Source organism: Mobula birostris, chromosome 24 (genome assembly GCF_030028105.1).
Source record: "Mobula birostris isolate sMobBir1 chromosome 24, sMobBir1.hap1, whole genome shotgun sequence".
Classification (NCBI taxonomy): Eukaryota; Metazoa; Chordata; class Chondrichthyes; order Myliobatiformes; family Myliobatidae; genus Mobula; species Mobula birostris.
In genome coordinates, this window is record NC_092393.1 from 10,588,644 (window position 1) to 10,600,910 (window position 12,267).

General features: G+C 44.4%; 1 protein-coding gene across 1 annotated transcript in view; it reads right to left on the reverse strand.

Annotated features, from left to right (window-relative positions):
- The window catches only part of LOC140187437 (transient receptor potential cation channel subfamily V member 6-like), a 197,419-nt gene that overhangs the window by 64,429 nt on the left and 120,723 nt on the right, over positions 1 to 12,267 (reverse strand). Inside the window, exon 5 of the mRNA XM_072242761.1 lies at positions 8,973 to 9,139. Coding sequence (XP_072098862.1) covers positions 8,973 to 9,139 — 167 coding nt within the window. The remainder of the gene's footprint in view (positions 1 to 8,972; positions 9,140 to 12,267) is intronic.

The window sequence follows — 12,267 nt, forward strand, 5'->3', positions numbered from 1 at the left end:
GCTCTGTGGGCCACTTCTTCAAGTCTTTCGGCGATCGGGGGAGGGCGACGGGAGCAATAGACCATCATCCTTGACCTTGAGGGATAGCCACGATGATGACGATATAAGAATAGTGACAGGGTATTTTTAAAGTGAACCCGAGATGATTACCTACCTTTTGAAATGCAGCAAAACATTTGAGTTTAAAAAAAACGCAGTGAGAAATGGTCGATTTTTTTTTAAGAGCATAGCACACTTTTTTTTCCTTCAGAGCAGCACGTTTTCTTCACAAAAGGAAAGATGGTCCAGTGAAATGAGCTTTGCTGATATCATGAATTTAATGCAGAAAAATTTAGAACCAAAACTATTGTTAATTGCAGAATGCTTTAGGTTTCATGAGCAGAATCAAAAAGAAGGGGAGTCCATTTCAGCTTACATGGCTGAATTGAAGAGATTCTGAGCATTGTCAGTTCAGTGATGGACTTATTGATGCACTGAGAGATTGTTAGTTTGTGTCATCTTACAAAAAGGAAACATTGAAAAATGGCTCCCAACAGCAGCACAACTTACATTTATATGAGCAGTTGAAATAACAGGATCGATGGAATCAGCAGACAGAGACCCAATTGCGTTGCAGTCATGAACAAAATTGCACTGTTGTGGCAGGGGCTCACATATACCAAACTTATACAGGTTTAAAGGAAAACTGCTTTCTTCAGTGGTTTGAATGGGGCACAACTGCGCAAACAGTGGGAAGAGTTTAAAAACAAGTCAGATTTACAGAGCGGGCTCGGAGTAGTGGAAGACAGTGTAGGAAGGCTTTGGCTCAACGGGGCTTAGGCAATAAAGGGTCGAGGCAAGGTAGGTTATCTGCTCAGAATAAAGACAGAAAGTATGTGTGTGAGGTCGGTTTTCTGTGCTCGGTGTCAGATGTGGTAAGCCCTGGAGACTCCTGGCCTCATGGACAACCACATCTGCACCCGGTGTGTCGAGCTGCAGCTCCTTAGAGACCACGTTAGGGAACTGGAGCTGCAACTCGATGATCTTCATCTGGTCAGGGAGAGTGAGGAGGTAATAGAGAGGCAGGTAGTCATGCCGGGACCCCAGAAGACAGAGAAGTGGGTAATAGTCAGGAGAGGGAAGGGCAAGAGGCAGATGCTAGAGAGTACCCCAGTGGCTGTCCCCCTTAACAATAAGTACTCCTGTTTGAGCACTTTTGGGGGAGACGGCCTACCTGGGGGAAGCAACAGTGGTCATGCCTCTGGCACAGAGTTTGGCCCTGTGGCTCAGAAGGGTAGGGAAAGGAAGAGGATGGCAGCGGTGATAGGGGACTCTATAGTTAGGGGGTCAGATAGACGATTCTATGGACGCAGGAAAGAAAAGCAGATGGTAGTTTGCCTGCCAGTTGCCAGGATCCATGATGTTTCTGATCACATCCACGATATCTTGAAGTGGGAAGGAGAACAGCCAGAGATCATGGTACATATTGGTACCAATGACACAGGTAGGAAAAGGGATGAGGTCCTAAAAACAGACTACAGGGAGTTAGGAAAGAAGTTGAGAAGCAGGATCTCAAAGGTAGTAATCTCGGGATTACTGCCTGTGCCACATGACAGTGAGTATAGGAATAGAATGAAGTGGAGGATAAATGCCTGGCGGTGGGATTGGAGTAGGGGGCAGGGATTCAGATTTCTGGATCACTGGGACCTCTTCCGGGGCAGGTGTGACCTATACAAAAAGGACAGGTTGCACTTGAATCCCAGGGGGACCAATATCCTGGTGGGAAGGTTTGCTAAGGCTATTGGGGAAAGTCTCCTCCCACTTCCTCCAAACTAAAGGTGTAGCTATGGGCACCCGCATGGGTCCTAGCTATGCCTGCTTTTTTGTTGGGTTTGTGGAACGATCTATGTTCCGTGCCTATTCTGGTATCTGTCCTCCACTTTTCCTTCGCTACATTGACGACTGCATTGGCGCTGCTTCCTGCACGCATGCAGAACTCGTTGACTTTATTAACTTTGCCTCCAACTTTCACCCTGCCCTCAAGTTTACCTGGTCCATTTCCGACACCTCCCTCCCCTGTCTAGATCTTTCTGTCTCTGTCTCTGGAGACAGCTTATCCACTGATGTCTACTATAAGCCTACTGACTCTCACAGCTATCTGGACTATTCCTCTTCTCGCCCTGTCTCTTGCAAAAACGCCATCCCCTTCTCGCAATTCCTCCGTCTCCGCCGCATCTGCTCTCAGGATGAGGCTTTTCATTCTAGGACGAGGGAGATGTCTTCCTTTTTTAAAGGGGCTTCCCTTCCTCCACTATCAACTCTGCTCTTAAACGCATCTCCCCCATTTCACGTACATCTGCTCTCACTCCATTCTCCCGCCACCCCACTAGGAACAGGGTTCCCCTGGTCCTCACCTACCACCCCACCAGCCTCCGGGTCCAACATATCATTCTCCGTAACTTCCGCCACCTCCAACAGGATCCCACCACTAAGCACATCTTTCCCTTCCCCCCCCCCTGCATTCCGCAGGGATCGCTCCCTACGCAACTCCCTTGTCCATTCGTCGCCCCCATCTCTCCCCACTGATCTCCCTCCTGGCACTTATCCGTGTAAGCGGAACAAGTGCTACACATGCCCTTACAATTCCTCCCTTACCACCATTCAGGGCCCCAAACAGTCCTTCCAGGTGAGGCAACACTTCACCTGTGAGTCGACTGGGGTGATATACTGCGTCCGGTGCTCCCGATGTGGCCTTTTCTATATTGGCGAGACCTGATGCAGACTGGGAGACTGCTTTGCTGAACATCTATGCTCTGTCCGCCAGAGAAAGCAGGATCTCCCAGTGGCCACACATTTTAATTCCACATCCCATTCCCATTCTGACATGTCTATTCACGGCCTCCTCTACTGTAAAGATGAAGCCACACTCAGGTTGGAGGAACAACACCTTATATTCCGTCTGGGTAGCCTCCAACCTGATGGCATGAACATCGACTTCTCTAACTTCCGCTAAGGCCCCACCTCCCCCTCGTACCCCATCTATTACTTATTTTTATGCACACATTCTTTCTCTCACTCTCCTTTTTCTCCCTCTGTCCCTCTGAATATACCTCTTGCTTATCCTCTGGGTCCCCCCCCCTTCTCTTTCTTCCCGGACCTCCTGTCCCATGATCCTCTCGTATCCCCTTTTGCCTATCACCTGTCCAGCTCTTGGCTCTATCCCTCCCCCTCCTGTCTTCTCCTATCATTTTGGATCTCCCCCTCCCCCTCCAACTTTTAAATCCCTTACTCACTCTTCCTTCTTAAATTAAAAAATCCAAGTTAGACTTGCATTCCTGGCTCTGTGCTTTTTGCTTACCAGAACATAACAGAGATGAGGAGGAATTTTTTAACCAGAGGGTAGTGAATCTGTGGAATTCATTGGGTATACTTAAAGCAGAGGTTGACAGGTTCTTAATTAGTAAGGGCTTTAAAGGTTACGGGGAGGAGAGGAATTTTCAATGGTCTTTTATAAATCGCAGCAAGAGGCAGAGAGTGAAGGAGTAAGGAATCTCTGAGGAAAGACTTTTTTTTAAAACTCTGCTCGAGGATAAGAGGCTAGACTGCACAGGCATGTGACGTAGGGTGCCAAAGGTTTAACAGAAAAAGACCACCATATACAGCGGGCAGCAGAGTGAGAGGGAGCAGAGTAGGACGGCTTTGGCTCAACAGGCAGAGGCGACGGTAGGTTCTGGTAAATTTTGTTTTGTTTGTTTAGAGTAGAGAGAATGCCAGGCAGGATGTTGGAATGCTCCTCTTGCAGGATGTGGGAAGTCAGGGAGACCTTCGGTGTCCCTGACAACGACACCTGCAAGAAGTGCATCCAGCTGCAGCTCCTAACAAACCGCATTAGGGAACTGGAGCAGGAGCTGGATGACCTCCGGATCATTCGGGAAGATGAGGTGTTTTTAGATAGTAACTTCAGGGAGGTAGTTACGCCAAAGGAGCAGCGCACAGGTAATTGGGTTACCATCAGGTGAGGGAAGGGGAAAGGGCAGGCAGAGCAGGGTTTACCTGTGGCCATTCCCCTCAACAACAAGTATACCGATTTGGATACTGTTGGGGGGGATGACTTACTCGGGACAAGCTGCGGCAGCTGGATCTCTGGCACTGAGTCTGGTTCTGCAGTGCAGAAGGGAGGGTGGAAGAAGAGGAGAGCGGTAGTGATAGTTCCAGGCACAGAAAAGAGGTTCTGTGGTCGCAACAGAGACTTCCAGATGGTCTGTTGCCTCCCGGGTGCCAGGGTCAGGGCTGTCTCTGATCGCGTGCACAGCATTCTGAAGTGGGAGGGTGATCAGCCAGATGTCGTGGTGCACATCGGTACCAATGACATAGGAAGAAAGAGTGAGGAGGTTCTGAAGAGTGAGGATAGAGAGCTTGGTAGGAAGTTAAAAAGTAGGACCTCGAGGGTGGTAATCTCAGGATTGCTACCTGTGCCACCTGTCAGTGAGGTAAGAATAGGATGCTCTGGCAGATGAACATGTGGCTGAGGAACTGCTGTAGGGGGGCAAGATTTCAGATTTCAGGATCATTGGGAGCTCTTCTGGGGCAGATGGGACCTGTACAAGAGAGGCGGGTTACACCTGAACTACAGGGGGACCAATATTCTTGCAGGGACGTTTGTTAGTGTTTTTGGGGAGGGTTTAAACTAGATTTGCAGGGGGATGGGAACCAGAGTGCCAGAGCAGATAGTGGAGCGGGGGTGAAAATAAATGTTAAAAGTTCATGCAAAATCACAAATAGAAGGGTTGTGTGTGGTGGTAATAATCTTCTGAGGTGTGTCTATTTCAATGCAAGGAGTATTGTGGGAAAGGCTGACAAACTGAGGGCGTGGATTGACACATGGAATTATGACATTATAGCTATTAATGAAACTTGGCTACAGCGGGGGGGGGGGGGGCAGGTCTGGCAGCTTAATGCTCCAGGGTTCCGATGTTTCAGACATGATAGAAGCAGAGGAATGAAGGGTGGGAGGTGGCATTGCTAGTCAGGGAAAATGTTACAGCAGTGCTCAGGCAGGACAGATTAGAGGGCTTGTCTACCAAGGCCATATGGGTGGAGCTGAGAAATAGGAAAGGTATGACCACATTAATGGGGTTGTATTATAGACCACCCAATAGTCAGCGAGAATTGAAGGAGCAAATCTGCAGAGGGATAGCAGACAACTGCAGGAAACATAAAGTTGTGATAGTAGGGGATTTTAATTTTCCACATATTGATTGGGATTCCTATACTGTTAAACGTCTAGATGGGCTAGAGTTTGTAAAATGTGTTCAGGAAAATTTTCTAAATCAATATATAGAGGTACCAACTAGAGAGGATGCAATATTAGATCTCCTATTAGGAAACGAGTTAGGACAGATGATGGAAGTGTGTGTAGGGGAACACTTTGGTTCCAGTGATCATAACACCATTAGTTTCAACTTGATCATGGATAAAGATAGATCTGCTCCTCAGGTTGAGGTTCTAAACTGGAAAAAGGCCAAATTTGAAGAAATGAGAAAGGATCTAAAAAGCGAGGATTGGGACAGGTTGTTCTCTGGCAAGGATGTGATTGGTAAGTGGGATGTCTTCAAAGGAGAAATTTTGAGAGTGCAGAGTTTGTATGTTCTTGTCAGGATTAAAGGCAAAGTGAATAAGGAACCTTGGTTCTCAAGGGATATTGGACCTCTGATGAAAAGAAAAGAGAGATGTATGACATGTATAGGAAACAGGGAGCAAATAAGGTGCTTGAGGAGTATAAAAAGTGCAAAAAAAGTACGAAAGAAAGAAATCAGGAGGGCTAAAAGAAGACTGCTTTGGCAGTCAAGGTGAAGGATAATCCAAAGAGCTTCTACAGGTATATTAAAAGCAAAAGGATAGTAAGGGATAAAATTGGTCCTCTTGAAGATCAGAATGGTCGGCTATGTATGGAACCAAAAGAAATGGGAGAGATCTTAAATGGGTTTTTTTTTGGCGTCTGTATTTACTAAGGAAACTGGCATGGAGTCAATGGAAATAAGACAAACAAGCAGTGAGGTCATGGAACCTATACAGATTGAAGAGGAGGAGGCGCTTGCTATCTTGAGGCAAATCAGAGTAGATAACTCCCCAGGACCTGACAGGGTATTCCCTCGGATCTTGAAGGAGACTAGTGTTGAAATTGCAGGGGCCCTGGCAGATATATTTAAAATGTCGGTATCTACGGTGAGGTGCCGGAGGATTGGAGGATAGCTCATGTTGTTCTGTCATTCAAAAAAGGCTCTAAAAGTAACCGAGGAAACTATAGGCCGGTAAGTTTGACGTCGGTAGTAGGTAAATTATTGGAAGGAGTACTAAGGGATAGCATCTACAAATATTTGGATAGACAGGGACTTATTAGGGGGAGTCAACATGGCTTTGTGCGTGGTAGGTCATGTTTAACAAATCTATTAGAGTTTTTCAAGGTGGTTACCAGGAAAGTGGATGATTGGAAGGCAGTGGATATTGTCTACATGGACTTCAGTAAGGCCTTTGACAAGGTCCCACATGGGAGGTTAGTTAGGAAAATTCAGTCGCTAGGTATACGTGGTAAATTGGATTAGACATTGGCTCAATGGAAGAAGCCAGAGAGTGGTAGATTGCCTCTCTGAGTAGAGGCCTGTGACTAGTGGTGTGCCACAGTGGTCAGTGCTGGGTCCGTTGTTATTTGTCATCTATATCAATGATCTGGATGATAATGTGGTAAGTTGGATCAGCAAATTTGCTGATGATGTGACGATGCAAAGATTGGAGGTGTAGTGGACAGTGAGGAAGGTTTTCAAAGCTTGCAGAGGGATTTGGACCAGCCGGAAAAATGGGCTGAAAAATGGCAGATGGAGTTTAATACAGACAAGTGTGAGGTATTGCACTTTGGAAGGACAAACCAAGGTAGAACATACAAGGTAAATGGTAGGGCACTGAGGAGTGCAGTAGAACAGAGGGATCAGGGAATACAGATACAAAATTCCCTGGAAGTGGCGTCACAGGTAGATAGGGTCGTAAAGAGAGCTTTTGGTACATTGGCCTTTATAAATCAAAGTATTGAGTATAAGAGTTGGAATGTTATGGTGACGTTGTATAAGGCAATGGTGAGGCCGAATTTGGAGTATTGTGTGCAGTTTTGGTCACCAAGTTATAGGAAAGATATTAATAAGGTTGAAAGAGTGCCGAGAAGGTTTACAAGGATGTTGCCGGGACATGAGAAACTCAGTTACAGAGAAAGGTTGAATAGGTTAGGACTTCATTCCCTGGAGCGTAGAAGAATCAGGGGAGATTTGATAAAGGTATATAAAATTATGATGGGTATAGATAGTGAATGCAAGCAGGCTTTTTCCACTGAGACTAGAGGAGAAAAAAAACAAAGGGCATGGGTTAAGGGTGAAGGGGGAAAAGTTTAATGGAAATATTAGTGGGGGCTTCTTCACACAGAGAGTGGTGGGAGTGTGGAATGAGCTGCCAGATGAAATGGTAAATGTGGGCTCACTTTTAACATCTAAGGAAAACTTGGACAGGTACATGGATGAGAGGTGTATGGAAGAATATGGTCCAGATGCAGGTCAGTGGGACTAGACAGAAAAATGGTTTGGCACAGCCAAGAAGGGCCAAAAGGCCTGTTTCTGTGCTGTAACGTTCTATGGTTCTATCGTTCTATGTGGGCACATGGCCAAGTGGTTAAGGCATTCGAATAGCAATCTGAAGGTCGTGAGTTCGAGCCCCAGCCGAGGCAGTATGTTGTGTCCTTGAGCAAGGCACTTAATCACACAGTGCTCTCTGATGACACTGGTGCCAAGCTGTATGGGTCCTAATGCCCTTCCCTTGGACAACATCGGAGTTGTGGAGAGGGGAGACTTGCAGCATGGGCAACTGCCAGTCTTCCATACAACCTTGGCCAGGCCTGCGCCCTGGAGAGTGAAGACTTTCCAGGCGTAGATCCATGGTCTCGCAAGACTAATGGATGCCTTAAATGATGGTTTAAGAATCAGGTTAAGAGAGATAATAAATCTGCTATGATGGAAAGGTAGGGCAGACTCGATTGGCCGAATTGTCTAATTCTGCTCCTATGTCTTATAATCTTATGATCTAAGAGTGACATAGGGAATACAATTATATCATTCCTGAAAGTGATGACACTCTCAGACTGGGTGGTAAATGAGGCATTTGCATACTTCCCTTCATGGTCTGGGCACTGAGTACAGGAACTGGGACGTCATGTTACAACTGTACAAGATGTTAGCGAGACTACACTTGGTAATACAGTCCAGATGAAGGATCTTGACCTGAAATGTCGACTATCCATTTTCCTCTTCAGATGCTGCTTGACTTTCTGAGTTTCTCCAGAAGTTTGTTTTTTTTTCCTGGCTCCTCTTTCTTTTGAGTTGCTTCTTAGATAGCAAAGTTTATGCATTGTTGAGTTAACTTCCAGACACTTTGAAAGAATTCCAGAAAAATCATAACAAAAATCAATATATTGCTCTATGACAACAACATTTTTTTGACCATGGTTGAAGCTTGTCCTTTGCCTTGTTCTTTACCGTGTAAACCAGATTATATGTTAGTTGAGGCATTGTGTTAAGTCTGAGGGTGACATGCAGTTTCACTCTGGCTAACACACTAATATAATAGAATGGAATATCTATGCAACGATGTTGATACCACATATTACCTGTATAGCACAGCATAACTGTGTAAAAGTTTGTATTTAGACACACTATCTGCAGCAGGAAATAGGTGGCTTTGCATGCACATTCTCTATATTCCTTGGATTGTGGACAGTAGCTGGTTGTTGTTCTTGTTTGACCACCTGAGTTCAAAATAACTTGAACTCTGCCTGGTTGGGAATTAGATTCTGGATAATATTACGCACCATGTAGATGTAACATTTCTTCCTAATTTCTTGCATACCTGGCCAATTTTCATTTTTCTGTATGTGTTGTGAGAATTAAGTATTTCCTCACCTCTACATTTCCTTCCAGCGCAGCCAGTTTGAAGGGAGTCAGTCCATCATTGTTTGTAATTGCTTCTGTGGTGTTTCCATTCTCTGGATCGAGGGACATGATAAAATCATACATCTCTGCTGCATAACTTTGAGGCTGTAATGCCAGGTGATGCAGAACAGTATTACCTGAAATAAACATGTTGGGAGAAAAAAAAACAAAGATTTGCATTTACATTGTGCCCTTCACAGCCTGAAAGTGTCCTAAAGCATGGTTATAATGAAGGAAAATGGCAGCAAATTTGACTGCAGACAGCACCCACAAACAACCACGTGATTTCTTACTCCAGAAAGCAGATACAATTTTTGAGCTAGTCATATGGGTTGTGTTCTAGGCAATTAAGAAGAGGATCTTGGAGTGTTAATGCACAGGGTCACTCAAATGATTCAGGGTTAAATTGAGGCATTGGTTCAGGGCTAAACACTGGCTATAAATACCAGGGAGAATTCCCCTTTAAAAAATGCTGTAAGATCATATACTGTACTACAATCTGAGAGAGCAGATGCACAGCTTATTGCTTCATCCAACAGCTGGAATCTTTGACAGCGCTTTATTTATGGAATGCACTGGGAATATCAATATGACTATGTGTTATCAATATGACTATGTGTTCTGCCTCTGGAATCAGAATCAGAATCAGGTTTATTATATGGCATGATATTTGGTGTTTTGCTGCAGCAGAATAATACAAGGATAAAATTACAGTAGGTTACAAGATAAATAAATAGTACAAAAAAGGAAATAACAATGTAGTATCCATGGGTTAACGAATCATTCAGAAATTTGTTGGTGGAAAGTAAGAAGCTATCTCTGAATTGTTGAGTGTAGGTCTTCGGGCTGCTGCAGCTCCCTGATGGAAGTAATGAGGAGAGCGCATGCCCCAAATCGTGAGGGTCCTTATTCATGGATACCATCTTCTTGAGGCACTGCCTCTTGAAGATGTCCTTGATGATGGGGAGGGCTGTTCCAGTGATGGAGCTAGCTACGTCTACAGCCCTCTGTACCCTCTTGCAATCTCTTGAGTATTGAGCATATTTTAGGGTTACTATCACCAGTCAGTGCTTTCGGATCCAACCCTTGAATTATGTCAATAACATTTCACACTTTCCATTTTTGACCCCTACTGTAATGTATGAACACCCCTTCTTAACACCACATATTGATCTGCGTGCACTGTTGTCCATACATGTGTGTGTCTCTCTCTCTCTCTCTCTATATATATATATATATATATATATACAAAACAGCACAAGAAATCAGAAGGAACACCTGAGTAACAGTGAAAGACATACTGAATTTAAAGTGAAAATAACTTGCTGAGGACTTCAATCTGGAAAGTTGACGAATTTGATAGCGCTAATGAAAGCTAGGAGTCATATATCGAGAGGTTGAACTATTGTAATGCGAACAACATGAAGGAGCTATAGAAAGCCCCCACATTTATAAGCTTTATGGGTGCAAGAACATGCTGAATTTAGTAACCCCTGCAAAGCCAGCAAGAGTGACATTCAAGGAAATTGTTACAATTTTACAAAATCACTTGAGCCCTAATCCACTGGTAATAGATGAGAGATTTAGATTTTACAAATTGAACCAGTCAGAAGATGAAAGCCTTTCTGAGTACATTGCAGAACTTCGCAAACTTTCCCAGTACTGTGACTTTAGAGATGGACTTCAGAGATGGAGATACAAGCATGAAGGGACAAGCTTATATGTGGCATACACAGCCAAACCACTCAAACAAGTCTACTGGGAGAAAGAGACCTAACTATAGAATGGGCATTGACCATTAGAGGATGCAGCAAAGAATGTAGCAGAACTACAGAAAAGGAGGTTAAATTGTGAAATGCACAAAATGTCCCTGAATGGTGCAAAGAGCCAAAGATGTTATTGATGTGGCAAATCTTCCCATGATGCTAATGACTGTTGGTTCAAAGAAAAAGTCTACAGAATGTATCACAGACAAGGTCGCATAGAGAAAATGTGCAAGGTAGACAAAGAGCACAACCAAGTGAAAAGTCTCAAACACAAAACTAAGCAAATGCATTAAGTTACCAAATGTAAAATAGAATCAGACAACATAGAGTCTGACAAAGGTGAACTGTCATGCCTGGAACTATATAGTATTACTGAAGCAGATCGCAATATAATATGGATTACAATAGATGTGTCCGGTGTAATACTGAAAATGGAGCTGGATACAGGGTCAGCTTTGTCCATAACTCCAGAGGCAGACTACAACAGACTGTTTTCAAAAATACTATTAAAGAAGACCTCAGTGATGCTAATGATTTACACAGGCAAAAAAGTGTCTCCCAAAGGCAAACTGAAAGTAAATGTAACGTATAGAGGCAAACACAACAGTTAGAGTTTCATGTACTGAGAAGTGGAGGGCCAGCACTTTTCAGTCGTGAATGGTTGAGAAAAATCCAACTAGATTAGCACTCAATCAAAGCTCTCAGTGTGACATCAATAGGCAATGGCAGCCCAAGTGGTAGCACTAACCAGCAACTGGCACAGCTGCCTAATGCTAATGAGAAGGGGATTGGTAAACTGAAAGGCATGAAGGCCAGAATTGAACTGCATGAAATAGCAATACCAAGATTCCATAAAAAGCATCCAGTACTTTACGCACTATGTCCTAAAGCGGATGCTGAAGTGCAGAACTTGGAGACATCTGGAATTCTCTCCAAAGCTAAGTGGACCAATTGGGCCATGGCCATTGTCCTGATGATCAAGAAAGGGAAGACTGGAGCTGTTCGCATATGTGGGGATTTCAAGGTGAACATCAACCTGGTTCTGCGTACTGTGAAGTATCCCCTGCCATGAATAGAAGACATTTTTGCATCTTTGACAGGCGGGGAGAGGTTTTCAAAGACTTGCTTGTCATATGCCTATCTGCAAATGGAGATTGAGGAGTCAAGCAGGAAGTTCCTCACAATCAACACTCACAAGGGACTGTTCCAGTATAAGTGTCTCACCTTTGGCATTGCATCAGCTCCAGCAATTTGGCAAAGAGCAATGGACCAAGTGCTCCAAGATATCCCAGGAACACAATCATTGTGACTGACAAAAATGATGAAGGGCACCTCCAGAACCTTGGTAAAGTGCTTACCAGGCTGAGTGAGTAGGGTCTGCGCACAAAGAGCAAGAAATGTGAGTTTTTCAAGAATGAAATCTCATATTGTGGACATGTCATTGACAATCAGGGCTTAGATAAGTCACAAGAGAAGATTGAAGCAGTGCTACAGGCACC